The sequence below is a fragment of the Pseudorasbora parva genome, chromosome 19 (assembly GCF_024679245.1).
Source record: "Pseudorasbora parva isolate DD20220531a chromosome 19, ASM2467924v1, whole genome shotgun sequence".
Lineage (NCBI taxonomy): Eukaryota > Metazoa > Chordata > Actinopteri > Cypriniformes > Gobionidae > Pseudorasbora > Pseudorasbora parva.
The window spans coordinates 24,578,351-24,598,592 of NC_090190.1; the positions used below are offsets into that span (position 1 = coordinate 24,578,351).

A 20,242-nucleotide genomic window follows, 5' to 3' on the forward strand; every position below is an offset into this window, starting at 1 on the left:
AGATGTATTTTACAAAGACAGATGACTATCTGTGGCATTCAGGTATGTTCGATGAGTGTAAAGTTAAAATATGTGACAGTAAATGATGTAAATATCTCAATATGAAATATGTCAGTCATTCAATTCAATGAAAACTACTAAATATACATTTAATTAATTCAAGGATATAAAAAAACTGCATACATAATCTCACATTAGTCATGTATCACACACAGCACAACACATATTTCAGGGGTTTCTTATAACCATCTTTATTCTACTATTCACCTTAGGTGCAAATATCATCACCATCATCATCATCTTTTGCCAAATCTGTATATTTCTAGTGCAATGTCTCTTCCAGGATATCCAAATCATCATGATTCAAACTCGAATTTAATTCAAGGCTCCACTGTCACACAGTAGGCCTGTGCAATACGTTGATTTTGGTAAAAAAAAAAAAAAAAAAAAAAAAAGAGAAAGAAAAAAGACAAGAAAAGAAAAAAGACACTGAAAAGAAATTGAAATACAGTTGCTTGTAATGTTGGATAACTTTCACATTCAAAGTTCACTAATTCATGCAAACAGCATTCTGTGGACGTGATTAGGTAAATGTTAACTGAGGCACAGAAACAGAAGTACATGTACTGCAAATGTTTTTAGGGACCTACCGTATTTCTTTTAGTTTTTGATCTGGTCAGGTTCATTCATTATGGGCTTTAGGTTTCATTGTGACACCCACTGAGAATCATTTTTTGACTGGTTGTGCTGTTTTGTTGTTGTTGTTTTTTTATGATTATTAGTTACAAGTATATATTAGTTATTATTAACATGAAGTTAGATTGATGAAACGCACAGTAAGGGGAGATCACCAGTGAACTGGCGTTAATAAAAAAAAACAGGACCCGGTGTTTCTTTTGAGAATGGTGAAATATTTTTGAGAACAGACAGTCTTTTGTTTTCTTATTGTCTGTAAAACTGGAAAATATACATACTGGGCATATACCATGTAAAAAATTATCTGCAGTCTGAAAAAATACAGCCTTTCCTTTTCACCATAAATATCTTTATTTTTGTAGTGCTTTGTGTGTGTGTGTGTTTTTTTTACCTGCACCCTCAGAGGAAATATTATTGACTCCCAGAGTCTGTGTCTGTGCATGCATGTGCTGATCTGTGGCCAGGGTCCAAAGTTAACACTCACCAAGGAAAAAGTAGGCCTATATATATATATATATATATATATATATATATATATATATATATATATATATATATATATATATATATATATATATATATATATGTTTTTTTTGCCAGGTGGTTGGTAGTCTCAGACATCACACCCACGGACCGTTGGCTAAACGTCCAATGCATTTGGCATGCTTATCTAGAAACACTTCAGGAGTTTCAAAGTTGTCATCCGATTGGTTGAATTCTACAGGATGTCCGCGAGACGTGTGTATTGCATTCTTTAACATTCCTTCTAGAAATGAATGCCGTGTTGCCAAACCCCTCATGAAAGAAGAACGCTGTCGTGTTTTCAAATGCGACAATGAGCACTTACCATGATCAACTTAATGCTGGATTTTCAAAAGTATGTGAAGTTCATGGCTCCATTGTTGTAGTAAAATTGCACAAGGTTCTTGAATTAATCATTTACGGATACACGTTGGTCTGTTATTGCAGGGACATTGACTTTACTTTTGACACCACTTAACATGATGCGGAATAATACTTGGGTACGTTCCTATGGGATGTTCTGTCAAGCTTGTCTGCGTAAGCAAACGTTACCAAGTTGGTGTGGAGCTGAGCGAAGAGTCAGCTGACCCGCCACTGGCAGGTGTGGTGTATAAGTTAATTCTGGACCCTGGCTGAGGCCTTTCCTTCCCTCTACATGTTTCTATAACACTTTCTGGGACACACTGATTGTCTGTGCAATGACTTTGAGTCTGTTTAATATCTATGTTGGCGTGCACGTTTGTATGTGTAATCCAAAACCTGTAAAACCACTGGAGCAATTCTATTGCTTAAAAAAGGAATCTCTATAACAAAACACTGATTGAACGTGCTGCGTATTGAGGTGCAATTCTGAATTCATGTCTAAAAAAAAAATACAGTTCTGGCGGTTCCTGATAATCAGGAGAGGTATGTGAGATTCAAACCCTTTTGCAGCACACAATGTATCTAGAAAGATTAAAAACACTACAGTAAAACAAGAAAACTAGGACAGAATGAGAACAGTGAACAGAAACGACATCACACACACCCAAAAGCATCCCTGAACATTGAAGGGTTGATCACTGACCTCAGCGTTGTATGTATTTATGTGTATCAATCACCAAGACAATTCAGAGTTTAACTGACAGCAGTCCTGGAGGTATAAATCGGCAAACTCATAGCACCATCAAGTTCAAGCAGAAGCATTGCCTTGGTCTGTCGTGTGACCGCTATAGAAAAAATATCAACTTAACAGAGTTCCATCCCAGCGGTTTAATGGATCTAGCGATGACTGGGTTCAAATATTACCTCAAGTTCCTCCAAGCAGCTCAACACAAGTCCAAACAGAGTATGATTTTTTTGGCACCTTAATAGAGGCATTATGAGCTAATGTTAGTGGCTGCTGGCTAGAGATACTCTCATGGGCTTTAATGTGTTTCTGCTGACTCAAAAATCTCTTTACTCCTTCTTAAAGTTTATAGAGATAAATTTGAGATCATAAGAAATGTTGCCTAGGTAAGCAGCTCATTGGGTTTGTGAACAGAACTATTAAACAACCTATGTCTTAATGTGAGCATGAAAAGACCTTTCAACCAACAGAAGGGAAGGTATTTCTATCCCCCTTGTGCGGTGTGGCGCTTTGTCTTTTTTCTGAGGACTGACGTGACATGAAACCCAAATGCATAGTTTATACATATCACTTTTAAGCGGCATCAAAGAATATGTTCAGAAATAACATTGGAGGGAAAAAAAAGAGTAAGAGAAAGGTGATTTTTTTTTCCAAACAGAGTGAAAGAAAACAAACTGTTACGCTATTCACATGTACCCGCTTTGTAAAAGGAATGGTTCCATTCAAACTAGGCCAGAGAGCTACTCCTAATACTATGGAATGAAATGACACTCAGTAGTGACCAGGAAAAGGAACAGTGTTTATGTGACCAGGAACAGGGACACAGAGTTCGAGGGGAGGTCGGATTTGTGGAGGTTGGTGTTGGTGGGAGCAGCTTGGCCTGATTGGTTGGCCGTCAGTCTTCGAAAACTTCCAGGAAGAGGGGCGGAAAGAGCTCTGTGGGACATTCCACCTTCATGTGCAGGAAGCGGCTGGCATGGCAGGCACCAATCATGCGCAGGTCTGTCACCTTCATCAGCAGCTTGGGCCAGAAGTGAGCCACCTTGTGCTTACGGTAGTTGATGTAATGTTCAAAGGCCAAGAGGAACTCCTCCTGACAACGTTCTATCCGCTCTACGCTCGTTAAACCCGGGCGATCTGCCGGTGAAACAGAGAAGAAGAGATGATGGGCTGTTCCAGTTTAATAAAAAAAACTCACTTTAAATAAAACAGCAGGGCTTGAAGGTGGTAGTGTCTTTTTTTAAAACGTATTCTATTCTAGTTTGTCATGTCGAAAGTGTGTGTAAACAAATTAATTTTTAGGGTAGTTCACCTAAAAATTGACTACCATTGAAAGGCCAATCAGAAAAAAAGAAACCTCTCAAAACATATTTATGTTGCACAGAAGAAAGTCATGAAGGTTTGGAAGCGGCATGAGGGTGAGTGAATGATGACAATACCACAAACATGCCCACTAAATTTAAACAGGAACTGCAACGCGCTACATTTACACCTGCAACCTAAACAGGTACATCGGTGGCTTCAGTGTGCTAGAAATTACACACTTCCATGCCGAATTAGAATGGACTATTGCAGCTTTTTGCATGACCAATAACGTGTATGGAATCATTTAATGTGTTTGAAGCAAAAAAGTGATATAAAAAATCTCCTTTGTTCTCTCTCTACAACCAAATCAGTAAGACCTTTACTAGATAAAACCCAGTTAATTATCGAAAAATTGCTTCAAGTCATTGATTGAGTTCAGCCAGCTGCCACACTGGACAATCTGTTTAAATGCGCAGGAAACGATAACACATACATATAGAAATGGACGTGGCTTGAAGTCTTTACTTATTTATTGCGAAATTCTCCGTTGAAGCATAAGCCAATTTAAATAGCGTTATTAAGTGGTTTCCCCTCAGTGGCCTGTGTAATCCTGGATAATCGGCACTCAGGAACACCTGCTGTAGCTGGCCTTATAGCTTTTAAACTTACTCCCAGTGGGAGTCACACCACGAGTCAAATTTACAAATGACATTAATAAATCATGAAGGAAAACAAAAGGGTGCGTCGCAATCAGCTCCCTTGCTTCCAAGCTTGTGAATCAGTATATCGTGTACACAAATTACACAAAAGGCCGCTGGCTCACTACACGCTTGGAACACTGATGACTCTAGTTCCGGCGACGTGACAACGTCCTCATTGTACAATATCATTACAGGTATTTATGAACAACATCAGAGCTGATATCTTTCTGACATTAGTTGTAATGTTATTTAAATCATATGTAGATACATAAAATCATAATTATTTAAAGTATGTTTAAGTAAAATGTAAGAAGACATTATTACAAGGTTCATTTTTAAAAAATGCACTTAAGTGTGTTAAGAAATATTGTCATGAAAGTGTACTTTCTTTAAGTACACTTAGGCGATCTTTAATTTTAATTATATTATCTGCAAGTGCACTTTTAAAAAAGTATACTTTTAAGATTTGAAGTATACAAAAAGTACACTTTCAATACAACTAAGCACATTTTTTTTTCACAAGGGCTTTGTCTGTTACATATACATTTCAGACGTATGTAAAGTATGAATGTTAGCTAGATTGTGTTCATTACCTGTCTAATGATGTATGTTTATCCTGAAATATAATAAAATAATACTTTTCGCGTAATAATACAAGATGTTATCAGTTGTTATGTGCTTTGAGTTGGCTCACGTGATTTAAGTTTTGCGCTTTAGAACTTTAGAACGTTAAGGAAACATAAACTGTGTCCCAAATGACGCACTATACAATATGTGCTCAACCGTATAGTGTTAGAGCTATACATGATTATTTTGTAATTTAACGTCGGAATCTGATTACTACGTTATAAAACCTGCAGCAGTTGAGTGCATGAAGTCTCCAACATTACACACTTCGTTTTTTTCTGTTGATTTAGTGCATCATTTGGGTATTTAAAGTGCACTTTTCTTTTAGTAATTTTTATTGTGAACACACTTACACTACTTTTACTTAAAAACATTATAGAATAGTGCACAAGTATGCGATTTGGGACACATGCAGTGTTTATGTGACCCGGGACAGGAACAGGGAGCACCCTGTTTTTTGTGGTTCATTGTGGGTTTTTTTTAGGGAGTGAATGTTTCAGTGCACTAGAAGGATAGCGTAGAAATCTAGATGCACCCTAGCGGCAGCAAATCTAATCTACCCACGAGTGTCGTCTACCAACTCTCAATACACTTCTGAGCTGTAAACGCCAAATTCAGGTCGGGGCCAATCACATCGTGTATAGAGTCGGTGGGCGGGGCTTAACATAATGACGACGGCCGAGTTGCGCTTGCGTGCTTCTAGTAAACACAGAAGCTGGCGAACAGCGGTCTTTCGAATCAGCTTTGACCGCAACTCTGGAAGACTTGGAGTTAAGCTTTTCTCTGAGAAAAGAACGGCACTGAAGTCATTCTTAAAAAGGGAAGATGTGTTTGAGTTTTGCCGACCGGATACGGCGAATGTTTAATCTTTCAACGAGCTCCGTTTCACCTTCGTTGCTCTGGTTGTTTGTAGCGCTATCCTATCGCGTGCAGAGGGAGTTTGAAAGACAAACGTTTATCCGCACCTCGGATTGAACCCTGACAATGGTGAGTTTCTAGACCAAACATCTTGATGTTGGTCAGGCTTGTCAGGCTACAAGAAGGATTCTGACAGCCCTTAAAATGGCCGATTCCCTGATCAGTGCTTCTGAACTACGGAGCTGATTGAGACACACCCAAAGACTCTTCTTTTCGAGGTTCACCAGAAATAGTGATTACATAAGTTTTTTTCATTGTTCAAAATGATCATTTTAGTCATAGTACATTCTTCTTTATAACAGCAATGGCATTTATGCCCCCTTCCCTGACTGCATTTGCACACACAACGATATTCTGATAATAAATGTGAACTTTTGCTTATGTACCATACACGTTTTAAGCCAATTTGCCATTAGCCAGATTCCTAACTTTTTTTACATTCTTAGAATTTTTCAAAGTAACAAGAAACAATTTTTTTGTGTGCACCCATTTTACCATAATGTGATGGATAAGAACAAGAAGGAATAATTTGATTAAATCTGAAAAGTGAAGATTGCACTTACCGGAGGAAAGCAAAATCACGGCTTGTAGCAATGCCACCTCCGAATCATCCAAGTTGAAGGAGGATAGTGAGACGCCCAGATCAAAAATGGCATCTGAGACCACGCCCAGACCCCCGTTCTTGAGCTGGCCCCGTGTGACGGCCATCTCCCCATTCAGTGTTAGAGTCTCACTCTCAGGATCATAGCGCACTGCAGCTCGCAGAGACATGATCTCCATACAGCAACCCTTAAGCAAAATTATCTGGTCCTCACAAGGCAGCTAAACAATTACACAAATTACACATTAAGTCATATGTCATAATATGAATTATTTTGTATCCAAATACGAGTCACTGTCAAGTGCCACAATAGGATTCATTTGATTTCATCGTTAAATTGGTTCCCTTATTTTAATGCATAAAAATTCACATCGTACAACCACTTAGTTGGATGTAAGCTAGGTTCTAAAGGCCTTCTCACTTCCAACTTGTCACATATAGACACACAGTCAGGAGGCCATGGCATCACTTTTTGGAGCATTTTTTTGATATGCAGGGTAGCCTATTGCTTTGAATGAAAAATCATTTCCATCATACACAGATAAGATTGGAATGGGAATTTTATCATCATGATAAAATTATGCATTTGTGTATCATTTTGCCATTATGACATACACAACAGGTCAAAAGAACATACGATTTTTTAACAACATTTGCTCACCAAGGCTTCAAATTATTTGATGCAAAATACAGCAAAAACAGAAATATTGTGAAGTATATTTACAATTTAAAATAAAATGTTTTCTACTTAAATATTTTTAAAATGCAATTTATTTCTGTGCTGGCAAAGCTGAATTTCAGCCAACTTCAGTCTCCAGTGTCACATGATCCTTCTAAATCATTCTAATATGCCGATTTGCTGATCAAGAAACATTAATTATTATCATCAATGTTGAATACACCTTTTTTTCTTCAGGATTATATATAGATAAAGAACAGCATTTATCTAAAATATACATATTTTGCAACATTATAAATGTCTATACTGTAACTTTTGATGAATGTAATGCATACTTGCTAAATAAATGTATTAACTCTTTAGGTTCTTTCCCACAAAAAAAAAAAATTCTTACCAACCCAAAAATTTAGTAGTAGATAGAACAATGTTGCAAAAGCTTTCTATTTCAAATAAATACTTTTTTAAATCAATTACTAAATTTCTATTCATCAAAAATTCTAAAAAAATGTTTTTCAACATGGATAATAATCATAGATGTTTCGAGCAGCAAATCATTATATTACAAAGATTTATGAAGGATCATGTGACACTGAAGACTAAAGTAGCAATGCTGAAAATTCAGCTTCGCTTTAGTCATTTTACATTTTAAATATATTTGTATTTTTAATCAAATAAATGCAGCTTTAGTGAGCAGAAGACAGTTCTTACTGTCCATTTTTTTTTGACCAGTAGTGTATATGTAATTTCTGTATTAATTTTGGTAACACTTTAGTTTAGGGTCCAATTCACACTTTTAACTAGTTACTTATTAGCATACATATTACTGGATATTGGCTGTTTATTAGAACTTATAAAGCCCTTATTAATCCCTCATTCTGTATGATCATATTCTACACCCCTTAATCATATCCAATACCTAAACATAACAACTACCCCTTTAACCATTAATAAGCAGTAATTAGGACCCTAAACTAAAGTGTGACTGTAATTTTATTTACACAACACTATTTAGACAATTTTGAACTCATGACCCCACCCCTAAACCTAACCATTTGCATATTTAATATAAAACACAGGCTATAACAGAGATACAGATAACTAGTCAAAATTTATTTCAAAAATACAAATATTCCAAGTTTTCCGAGGCCAAATGAATGCTCTGTGTGAGGAACAGACAGAATAGCTCAGTCTCCATCCGCTGTTAAGCTTAAATTCTTTCAAATTCATTTGGCAGAATAAGCGTTACATAGGTTTTGATTGTGAAATGGCATTTGCTCTTGTATACCTTGTGACCAACAGCATCTTGCAAACATTCGGTGTATCTTTTGAATGACATATGACTGTGTGCGTTCATGAAATGGGGATCATTTCCAGCAATTAAAACCTTAAGTTTCACTCTGTTCTTCACATAAATGTATCAAATGGCTTCAGAAGACTTGGAATGTAACAAACTTTTAATTTCTGGCCAGTTGTTTTTTGTTGCTACCTATGACTTAACTTGCCTGTTGTGTTTTCTATTGTTGAGTTAGGTGCTCTAAAATATCTATGAAATTATAAATGACGCTGAAAGGGTACCCCGGTGTGTTGGACCTGACCAAGCGTCCATATGTGACTAGTTGGGAGTGAGAATATGTTATTTGATGCTTCTTACCTCACAGAACATGGGCAGCTTTTTGGCAAAATCTACGACACGAGTGATTGCGGGGGTGATAATTTTTGTAAACTGACTGAAGGCTTCTATGTCCACTTTGCTCCCTTCTGGTGCGTTGACGATGGGTGCCGAACCGATGTCCTCCGGCTGAAACGAGAGGAAGTGGAGAGGTTGTGTGGTCAGTAACACGGTACTTATAAGAGATGGACATTCACAGAGACGAAGGTGTGACACAGCAAATCCTCATTCCCCTCTAAAGCACAGAGAAGGCCAGAGTAACAGCAAGACATGTCAATGAAACAAGAGTGGAGCCCAGTTAATAAGAGGGAAAAGAGGAAAGATGAGAAACTTAAACTAGAAGATCAGAGCAGAGAAGCGTATTTGATATCTCCTTCTGCTGGGGAGTTCATTGACTAGGGTTATCCACTGATATTTTGATTTTTCTTCTTCTTCATTTTTATTTATTATTATTTGTTTTTACGATTTGTGACCTTCTGACCAGAAAAATGTGATGTGAAAGACAGAGCAAAAAAAAAAAATATATATATATATATCAAAGCCAGACTGAGGGTCAAAAGAAGACTGGGAGCTGAGTACAGTGCAAAACCAGCCTGATGTTCCCCTTTGACATTAGTCAATTATTCAGCTTTCCTCTTCTGTGTACACCTTCATTCTGACACAGTGAGCAGAGAGCTACATAAACACTCCAAACAAATGCCTCAAGCATTCAGCATGTCAATTTATCCAAAAAATAAAAAAAATAAATACAAATAAAAAAAAAAACGTGACAGAAATGGAAGCAGCTGAGAATTTGAGAGAGCGTTCTTTTGGATAAAAACATAAATAAATGTGTTTGCTCTGCTGGTTCTTACCTTTGCTTCATTCACCCCCACTGCACTCTGGTCAGAAGTACAGAATAAATTACATGTTATTTCATTAAGTAGCATTGCTTCCTCGACCTGTTGGGCAATCAACAGGGATCGTGAAGTTTCAATGAAGAACCCGAGTCAAGTCAACTAAAAAGAACAAGTTTAAACTGGACAGGTGAGAGAGCAGACAGAAAGTGACAATGAGATAGTGAGTTTGTGTGGAGTTTCCATGGATTTCGAAAATCATCATTATATAATACTATATAATCATATAATATTACATACTGACAAACTGCATACAGAAATTTAGGATAGAAAGTGCAAAAATATTTACTGAAATTGGCCATAGCAAAACTTAAATAATGTTTCAGTACAGATTTTTCTGTTCATTTTCTGTTCTACCTCCCAATATATAAAAAATAGGACTGGGCGATTAAGCTTAATTTATTTATTTTTGTCAGCCATTTGACATTTCATGATATTTGCACGATATCGGAAGTGGCTTATTAGTCTGTTCAAACAGACAATGGGCCAAAATTCTATTCAGTGCAACAATTTCCGCAAGAATGTTTGAAGAACAATTTACACAGAAATTCACTCTGCTTGTGTTTTATGAATGACATTTGCTATACTGTTTATTCAAAATGTGACCCAGGACCACAAAACCTGTCATAAGGCTTTTTTTAAAAAAATAAATAAATTGAGATTTATACATCACATGAAAGGTGAATAAATAAGGTTTCCATTGATGTATGACTTGTTAGAGATACAAGTATTTGAAAAATCTGGAATCTGAGGATGCAAAAAAATCTAAGTACTGAGAAAATCGCCTCTATAGTTGTCCAAAAGAAGTCCGTAGCAAGGCATATTACTATACTAATAATACATTTGATATATTGACAGTAGGACATTTCTAAAATATGTTCATGGAACATGATCTTTACTTAATATTCTAATGATTTTTGGCATAAAAGATAATTTTGACCCATACAATGTATCATTGGCTATTGCCACAAATATACCTGTGCAACTTATGACTGGTTTTGTGGTCCACAGTCACAAACGTTGAATCTGAGTTTCTAAAAAAGAATCTAAAATGTTGAAACTAAAAGTAAATATTATATTATATTTATATGTATCAATATACTAGATAATAAGCAGTAATATTTACCTAGGTGTATTTTTGTCTTATAAGTCTAAGAGTGATAAAAAGCTACAGAGACTTTTGGGAATATTTTTGATTGCTTTTCACAAATCAGTTAATCAGAGTTATGAAACAGAGAGAAATTAATTGACCGTGCCAACTCTAATGTATTTTTTCTACTGAAGTTTAAGTAAAGTTTGCACATTTCTGCAAACAGACAGACTTCAGTTCCATTTGGTGCAACTAGTGGCACAGCAAAAAACATGTCACCTTTAAATTAGAAATCTTAATTCTGTAACTTACAGAATTATTAAAAAACTAGTGGAATGATGTACTTTGGGGTAATTGTAATTGTCAAATAAAAAGCATCAACCATTTTAAGAAGGAAACTAATCTTCCCATGGAAACCCACAGCAGTGTTAAAGGAGTCCTCAAACAGAATGTCATTCTATAGAGGACAGTTAGATTCAAGAGAAAAGAACAATTGTGAAACCATTAGAAACATGGTTAGAAAAAGACAAAGAGAAGAAGAACAGAAAAGAAACAAACATGAGAAAACAGCTTTGGTTTAGGAAACAGAGCTTGAGAAAAGAAGGACAAAGGTGTTCCATTAAAGTTAGTGCTGCTGCCTTTGTGGTAGAGAGTCTCCAGCGTCCATCTAACACTCCCCACTCTACAAGGAGATACAAAAACATGGACATATTAACAATGGGAACAGCGGTGAGGAAGGGCTTGGGAATTGTGCGGGAAGGGTTGGGGAAGGGGAATCTAGGGTTGTGGTAGGGTAAAAAAAAGGAAAAAAAAAGAACGAAAAATAGAATCCCACCCAAAAAAACAAAACAAAAAAAACCATCCTAAAACACAAGAAACATCACTGCGCTGCTGTCATCAGGGAAGAGACCTCTCACCAGGAATTTACGCTTCTGTTTCCAGTGGTTGCCTTGGGCGTTTGTGGCAACATGCGCCTCCGTGACAACCCGGATCAGCTCCCACTCCTCCTGCGTGGGCTCCGGCCGCTCCCACACCGTCTTCTGCATCTCCTCACGCCGCCTCCTTTCACGGTTCTCCTCGATCAGCTTCCGCTTGGCTAGACGCTTACTGTCATCCAACACCACTGGAGGAACAACAAGATGTTTACAAGAGCTATGCACAATGGCTGTATCTTGAACAACCGCCATGCTTGTACTTACAGAATCATCAATTAACAGGGGCACAAGGCTATTCAAGTGTATTTGACTTTAGGACACTCACAGTCTGTTGCCATTCCAACAGCAATGCATTTCTTGAAGCGACATTCTTGGCACTGGTTGCGGGTGACTTTGTCAATGACGCACTTTCCCTCGTACTTGCAAGCATATGTCGGGTTTAGGTTCTTCTGAATCGTGCGTCGAAAAAACCCCTTAAAAACAAGATTTCATGTTTTGTTTAAATGCCAAACATTAGCCTTCTTAGAAATATCTTAATGTAGTAGTGCAAACATGTGTGTGTGTGTGTGTGTGTGTGTGTGTGTGTGTGTGTGTGTGTGTGTGTGTGTGTATGTATATATATAGTATATTAATAATTAGTCATTAATGCACTGTGTGCTTTTATAAGGGATCGGCTGAACTCAAATACAGTTGAAACACTCACTTTGCAGCCCTCACAGGTAATGCATCGGTAATGGTAGCCAGTTGCTTTGTCCCCACACACAACACACAGCTCATCCTTGTCCAGGTAACTTGGTATGTACCCTATAAACAATTACAAGTACAGTGATACACACATTACATTAAAATCAGCAAAAGTGATCTGGAAATCTCGGCATGAAAATAAATAACAACACTTGTAAAGAAAAAACAGCACTAAAACTCCTAAACTAAAAAAATACAGAAAATTGCCAAATATACAATACCAATATAACAGCTACTACACATTTAGTCTCTTTAAAAGGTGGTACATTCTCTCTTGTCATATGAACACATTCATTAAGTTATCTTAAAAAAATAATACAAAATAATTAATTGAGATATGAGATCATTGAGATTATTTGGGGAAAAACTCAAGAAAGAAAAAATATATGATGAGAAGGAAAAAAATGTTTCAGAAAGTTCTTATATTGAGACAAAAACCCAACAACAACAAAACATACAAGTTTAAAGACACACATATACGTTCAGGCAGCTTGCAGAAGCTCAGCAATCAATGTGATCAATAAGCCTTTTGAGGAGGTCAGTGCCAGGACACAGGAGCTCAAACCTTCTGTTCCTCTGTCTGTGTCCTAACAAATCAATACAACATACCCCAAACTTCCATCCAACCCTGAAGATCAATAAAATACACAATAGCAAACCAGCTCCACGAATATCCACAACAGGTCTTTGAAAGAGGCACTTAAGTTTAGTCTAGAAAAGTAATTCAGCAGTTTTACTACTATAATATCATAATAACAGCTTTTCCAATACTTGCTAAGACAGATTCATTTTTGTAACAGAAACAAATGGCGGATATAATAGAAAACATATTGATATAAAAATGCAATAAACTATCCAACTAAATATCAGACGACAAAAAAAAAAAAAACATTAAAAAAAGAAAACACCATCACTAAAAATAACAACAAAATTTGTTTCATAGTCATAAATCAATATTTCCTAATCAGACCTCAACCTAGCACATCAGAGTTTAGGTCTTTGAGTCTTTAAGCCTGTGAGTTGTCTTTTTGGTCTGAGATATTACACTACTACACGTGTAATGTTAACAAAGAGTCAGCCACCTAAAAACATGCCAATTATAAGCTCAAAAAAGAAACGAATATACATTTGGTACCCAACAGCACACATCTATGCTTCTTCTAGAACTTGCGATACCTTTCTTATGTGGCCCCTGCATCCACTGCATCTGAGAGAAGTCTGGCCTGCCGTCAGAGTAGTAGTCTGGTTGGTGGTAGTGACTGAGAGGCACCTCCATAGAGCATAACTCACTCTTGAACACAGGGTTTCCCCCAGTGAACTGGCACCCATAGGGTTGGCTGGGCGACCAGGCCTGCTCCATGCTGGGAGGATGGTGGTGTAATGGCTGTGGCTCACAATGAGTGAAACCAGGCCCTTCGCCACCGTACATGCAGTACTCACCTCCGGTCGGAACTGCATATCCCCCACTCACACCGTGGGCTATGTCATACATATCTGACATGCAGTAATTCATTATGAAAGTCTTCAAAGGCACAACCGCACACACACGCACAAAAAAAAAAACTGTTTAAAAAGCTTAAGTAAATGAAACAAAAAAAGGTACAGTTAATGCACTTTAAAAAAATGCGTTTGGCGGTCGCACTGACGTGCGTACAGGTGTCAGTGCTGACATGAAGTCATGAAGCAAACTACGTGAAAAGTGTCTGGAGGACATTGGCTCTTATATATGGAGAATCCACCCGCCCCACTTGCCCCTCGCCCTGCCAAATTGGGTAGAAGATTTTGAGCACGCTCTCTTAATCTGACACCGGACAAATCCAAGAGGTGGAACAGCCGGGGCGACACATCCTCGGACAGGAAGACCGTCATACATGTGTATGGCAAACCTTTAAACATATCAGATCATGTTAAATTCACCATCAGACATAGCCTGGCTAAGATGCTAAGATTACAATCACAATCCCACAAGCCAAAGTTTATTGATTTCAAATATGACACGCTTCAGGCTCTGATCTTAAGCTATGATCAGTCATATTGATTGTTATTTGTCCTAATCCTAAATGGAGCGGTGCACATGTGAGGGCTTCAGCCATGGGAGGCATTTACTTATGCATAACTTCATAGAAATAACCACATAATGAATAAAACGTGGACCTGTTTTGCCATCAACCTGTCTGATAGTGTCCTATTGAAAAGAAAATGCAGACATTGCCTCAGACGAGATGTCTCTTTGATTTCAATATTCATACAATATTGCATCAGATGAGATTAAAAAATAAATTAAAAAAGTTATCTTTATAATTACATCTAAATGTAAAATACAATATCAATTTACATTTTACAATAATAAATTAAAGTTACAAATCTTTAGTTAGTACTAAACTAAAGAATATACAAGTTATATACAAGTTAAAATCTACGGACAACATCTGTGGCTTTCTGTTGATAACCACAGAAGATAGAAGGTAATGGTAACACTTTAGTTTAGGGTCCAATTCTCACTATCAACTAATTGCTTATTAGCATGCATCGTTTTTACTAGGATACTGGCTGTTTATTAGTACTTATATTGATGCCTTGTTCTGCATGACCTTATTCTGTATTCCTAATCCTACCCAGTACCTGAATGTATCAAAAACCTTACTAACTATTAATTAGCAGTAATTAGGAGTTTATTGAGGCAAAAGTCATAGTTAATAGTTAGTTAAAAGTGAGAATTGGACCCCTAATCTAAAGTGTTATTAATATGATTGAAGCATACTGGACTGGACCACTGTGATCTTGCCATTAAAATGCATTTATATGCTGTACATGTTTTATCATTTGAAAATGAGGTTAAGCTTTTCCTTTGTCATTTTAACTGCAATACAAATTAAACTTCTTATTTAACCCTAAATACATACAAATTACATTAGGATAATAATATGAAATCCATCAAACAAACAAAAAATTGTTCACTCTCTCAAGCTTCAATCGAGATACTGTAGCATCAGTACAAGTACTGCTGTCTCTACAATAGCTTCAGGAACATAAAATAAAACAATACACAAGATCACATTAACTCTGAGGTGGAAACTGGGTTATGACGCTGAGAGTTAAGACAGCCAAAGTGAGCAGCAGGTAACAGCTGTTTTTAGCAAGGGCTCCTGAGGCAAAGCCCCTTCACAACAGAGCCTGATACCAGTTTAACTTTTTGATGAGGTGACTGTCTCACATAAGCTTAATCTTTACAGGGATTTCATAAAGACTTTAACCGCCAAAAACAACATTCAGACACATTAGCATAGATCTGAACAATCTGGTGGTGCTTGAAAACAAAGCAGAACCTCCTAATTGGGTAGTGGAATATTAATATTTAGTTGTTATTAATATTAATGTTATTTATAATACAAAATACAGAAGAAAAAAAATCTTGGACCCACTTTATATTAGGTCGCCTTAACTACTATGTACGACAATTTAAATTAATCATTTGATACAATGCACTTATTGTGTACATAAAACGTTTTTACATTGTACTTTCATTAAAAAACTACCATCATGTAATTACATCTGTAATTAATTTCTTTAGTTATATTGACAATTACACCGTTGACCCTTCACTTACGCCTAACCCTACCCTTGAACTTATCCATACCACCACACCTGTCCCTAACTTTATCCGTATCCCACCACAATATCAGCAAAATGATATTGAAAAGTTTTACAATACAATATGAACACAGTAAGTACATTGTACTTATTTTTTGATACAAGTACATAGTAGTTAAGGGCACCTTATATAAAGTAGGACCAAAATCTTTTTACAAAGTTTATTAGTATCAACACTGTAATTAAATGCTTAATTTTTTTATTTTTTTAACCAACTGGGCAGACAAATGGTTAAACTGCTCTAGATCTTAAATTGCATCAACCCATCTAGCATTCCAGATTAGAGTCAGTGCCCTTTGACAGCCCTTTGGGCATTTCCACCTAATTGCATATGATCATTATCCAATTGTAAAGGATTCTTTGCCCAGTAATTAAATATATCCATGACTGAAGCAATAAATCGAAACACACACATACAGTTTACTTTGGTCTGCAGTTGCAGGTTATCATAACAAAACAGGACAGTGACAAGCAAAATGATGAACTTACCAAAATTAACACACTTAGATTCAAAGACGTAAAGTACTCCCACAATCTCAACCGTAGCCTCCTCAAAACATCAAAAACCTCAAAGAAGATTGATCCATCATAGACCACTGGAGATCCTAAAAATTTCCAGTAGTAAAGAACTTGATGTTGATATGTTTTCGGAAACACCTCCATTACCCTACCGGCACACTCTCTTCTTGGTCTCAGCACATGGGCCGTTGGTTTATGTGTGTTCAGTTTGGCAGGTCTATGTGATTATGCACCTACTAGCGAGTTTTCCACCAATTTATTCCCTCCTGGATCGATCATTTGAGGTCATGAGCTTCAAAGCTGGTCATGTACAGTTTTCGGATTGTGGCCCTCATAGCACTGGGGATAGGGCCTGGGTTGACATGGCTTCCTGAGCCAGATGTCCCCAGCGTTACCTGAGCAGTGAGCTTCACTGAGGCCACCTTAAACATACAGCCAGGGTGATCTGAGGGAAAGACCAAAACAATTCTGTCTCATCCCTAGAAGACTCCCCAACCTCACCAATCTCAACTCTCAACAACTCAAAGACAAAAGACCCACAGCGTGGGACTCATAATGACTCAATGTGATTTACAAGAGAATCAATCCTGCTGAAGCTACAAGCTGTCACTAGCAAGCCATTGAAAGAGGCCTTGATCAATACTATTAGTGATCTAGACATAACTGATCAATATGGTTACTAATCTAGACATAATTTTGTAATCTGCAACAAATGGAGACCAGCATCAGGTTAGGATGCTTCAGACTACTGGGAAAAGAGCAAAAAGACAGGTAATATAATAATAAAAAAACTTTTCACCTGCAAAAAAAGTAACTTGTGTTGCCAAAAATTTCCAAAACCATAAGTTCTTTTCCAAATCCTACAGAGAGCCGCCTTTCTAAACAACATTTTAAGGCATAACAAGCACATTTCCAACATCAAGTATGTTCCAAAACATGGGCTGCAAAAGGATGCTGCCTTAAAAGTTATCTCAATTTCCACAAAATCATCCAGAAGGCAATGTGACAATCTAAATGAGTCATTTCTCATCCATATAATTTCATTAATACCGGCAAGTGTGAATATAAAATTAGTATAATTAGTATAATTAGTATAAATATTTTTTTTGTATTATCTTTCCAAATACTTATTGTTAGAGCTCATTATAGTATCACTAAGCTACAGGCTTACTATCTCTATCCAGTACATGACACCGCTCTCTACATCTCAAAATTATCCCCAAGCTTTGCAAGACCAGCATTTCCTAAATATTATCTCTAAGGAGCTCCATAGAGGCAATCACATTTTCCAACCAAAAAAATCTATGTTAATGATCACCTAATTGTACAGTTTAGATCAGTTTCAACCACACAGAAATGGACAGCACTGAAAAAAAAGATCTTTCCAAAAAGATATGTACCTCCACCTGCAGCCATGCATCAAACCTTTTTATAATTCTCTCTCAATACAATGTTTTGCAGATGAGGCGATTATTTAGGAGAAGTACAGGGTTTATTAGAACATTTTTAAATTACACTTACTGTCAAAAGAGTTTCCACCCCTGCTTTAACTCCAAACCATAAAGACAAAAAGGGCAGGATGGAGGATTAAGAGGTTAATTAGAGGGTCAGAAGTAATCTCTATCTCAAAGAATCAATAGAACGCTAACCAGATGCAGATATGTGAACCAGAACCAAGCGGAAGACATTGGCTCGAGACATGTGACAGCATCTGGGATCTTGCAATAAGAGTCAAAATGTGTTTATAAGCATTTCCAAGTCAAGTCACAATTCATTATAGCGTTATACAATAAAGATCCATAGAAGACAATGCCATTATTTTAGTCATTATATAAATATACATTTGTAATATTACACACCACTTTGTTTGTTTTTAGGATGACAAACCGTTTAAAAAGTTACATTTAAGGCTGGTCGACCTCTGTGGTCTACAGCATCATTGGCAAAATGATTGAGATGTTCAATCAGATAAGAGACGGTAGGGCTTACTGTTCACTGAAGACCATAGGAGACAAGTGCGGATTCCAATGCGACATTTGTGGTAAGATGTAAGTAGCTAAATGTTTAATATTTGACAAATGTTTTATGATAGATCTGTTCAACAACCCAAGTAATCTAGTGATGTGAACTACTCAAATTTTTATTATGGAAATTAAAATTTTAATTTAAAAAAAATATGCCGTAACTTTGCATAACTTATTGTAATGAGACAAGAAACATTTAGCATTTTTAAAATTTTGGACAAACAAATAAGTGATTGTGTGCGTATATTTAAATAAAACATGATTTGCTTAAATTGATTACTTCACAACTAAACTACAAATAGACATATAACTTCTTTTACTGTTCTTATTACTTTTCTTTAATCCCTTAAATCCTTTTTTAAACTTTAATTATTTAATTTCTTTAAAAATAGTCACCTTTATTTATATAAGGCTTTATACAATACATATTGTTTCAAAGCAGCTTTACAGTGCTATGCAGCCCCATACACAAAAAAATTGAAGCACTGTTTATTCCGACACCGTTCTATCTGAACCAGCATTAACTTCTTGAGCAATCTGAGTTACAGTAGCTTGTCTGTTTGATCAGACCAAACGTGCATCAATAAGCCTTGGCCCTGTCCCTGGTTTACCACTGCTCCTTCCTTGTATCACGTTTAATAGAACACCCCACAAGAGCTGCAGTTTAAGAGATGCTCTGACCCAGTCATCTAGCCATCACAATTTGGCCCTTGTCAAACATCAACTTCGAGGGCAAAATGTTCACTTGCCTTACCTTGCATTGCTTAAACAGTTTATGCAACCAGCCCACTGTTCATACAGAATGCATTCTTGTGTTTAGCTTGTGATTTAAAAAAATTGTCAGTAATGAATTAAAGGATTAAACACACAAAACCCTTGAGAAAGGCGTCATATTCTATTAACACACAAATATAAGTTTGAAATTGACAAAAGAAGCCAGAACAAATGATTCATCATGAGCTGGCAGGGCATATTCCAGTATTTTTTGTTACCAAACACAAATCTCATCTTGGGCCAAACTAACCCAAATTCAGAACACATGAACAACACACTACTAAATTGTCTATTTCAAAACTGTCCATGGTAAATATATATTTGTTTCCTATGCTGCAGTTAGACATAAAATGTATCCTGATCACATCAACATTAAAACATGCACGTCTGACAGATTGAATGGCTTGTACACAGAACAGACTGGCTGGGCAGAAGCGTTTCATTCTGATGTGTCACAGCTAAAGCAGGTTCAGCACCACATGGCTCATCTGATGCAACAAAAGATAATGCTGGAAATAATAGAAATAATGCTGAATGAGGGAAACTGAGCAGATTTAAGATGCACAAAACTGATGCCCTTGTTTTTCAAAACATAAGTTGACAATACTTTGACTAGCATCTGAACACAAAGGGGTGAAAAAGTAATTCAAAGGACCCATTACCACAACTAAAATAAATGCATGTTTACAAGTTTTTATTTTATTTTGTATTTTTTAAAGACTCTTTAAAATGTATAAAATTACACAAATAGAGCTTTATACATGCTCTGTGCCTATAGTACGC

The 20,242-nt window shown here is 36.6% G+C and overlaps 1 protein-coding gene across 8 annotated transcripts in view; it reads right to left on the bottom strand.

Moving 5' to 3' along the window:
* Nucleotides 1-1,265: 1,265 nt before the first annotated feature.
* The window catches only part of thrb (thyroid hormone receptor beta), a 262,738-nt gene continuing 243,761 nt past the window's right edge, over nucleotides 1,266-20,242 (bottom strand). For 6 of the 8 annotated variants that reach the window (XM_067424910.1, XM_067424909.1, XM_067424911.1 and 3 more), the window contains 7 exons: nucleotides 12,451-12,551; nucleotides 12,073-12,220; nucleotides 11,730-11,935; nucleotides 9,681-9,767; nucleotides 8,809-8,955; nucleotides 6,441-6,699; nucleotides 1,266-3,463 (listed from right to left, as the gene is read on the bottom strand). In XM_067424910.1, coding sequence (XP_067281011.1) covers nucleotides 3,222-3,463; nucleotides 6,441-6,699; nucleotides 8,809-8,955; nucleotides 9,681-9,767; nucleotides 11,730-11,935; nucleotides 12,073-12,220; nucleotides 12,451-12,551 — 1,190 coding nt within the window. In that variant the 3' untranslated portion in view covers nucleotides 1,266-3,221. The remainder of the gene's footprint in view (nucleotides 3,464-6,440; nucleotides 6,700-8,808; nucleotides 8,956-9,680; nucleotides 9,768-11,729; nucleotides 11,936-12,072; nucleotides 12,221-12,450; nucleotides 12,552-20,242) is intronic. The other 2 variants (XM_067424912.1, XM_067424913.1) reach the window with 2 other exon arrangements.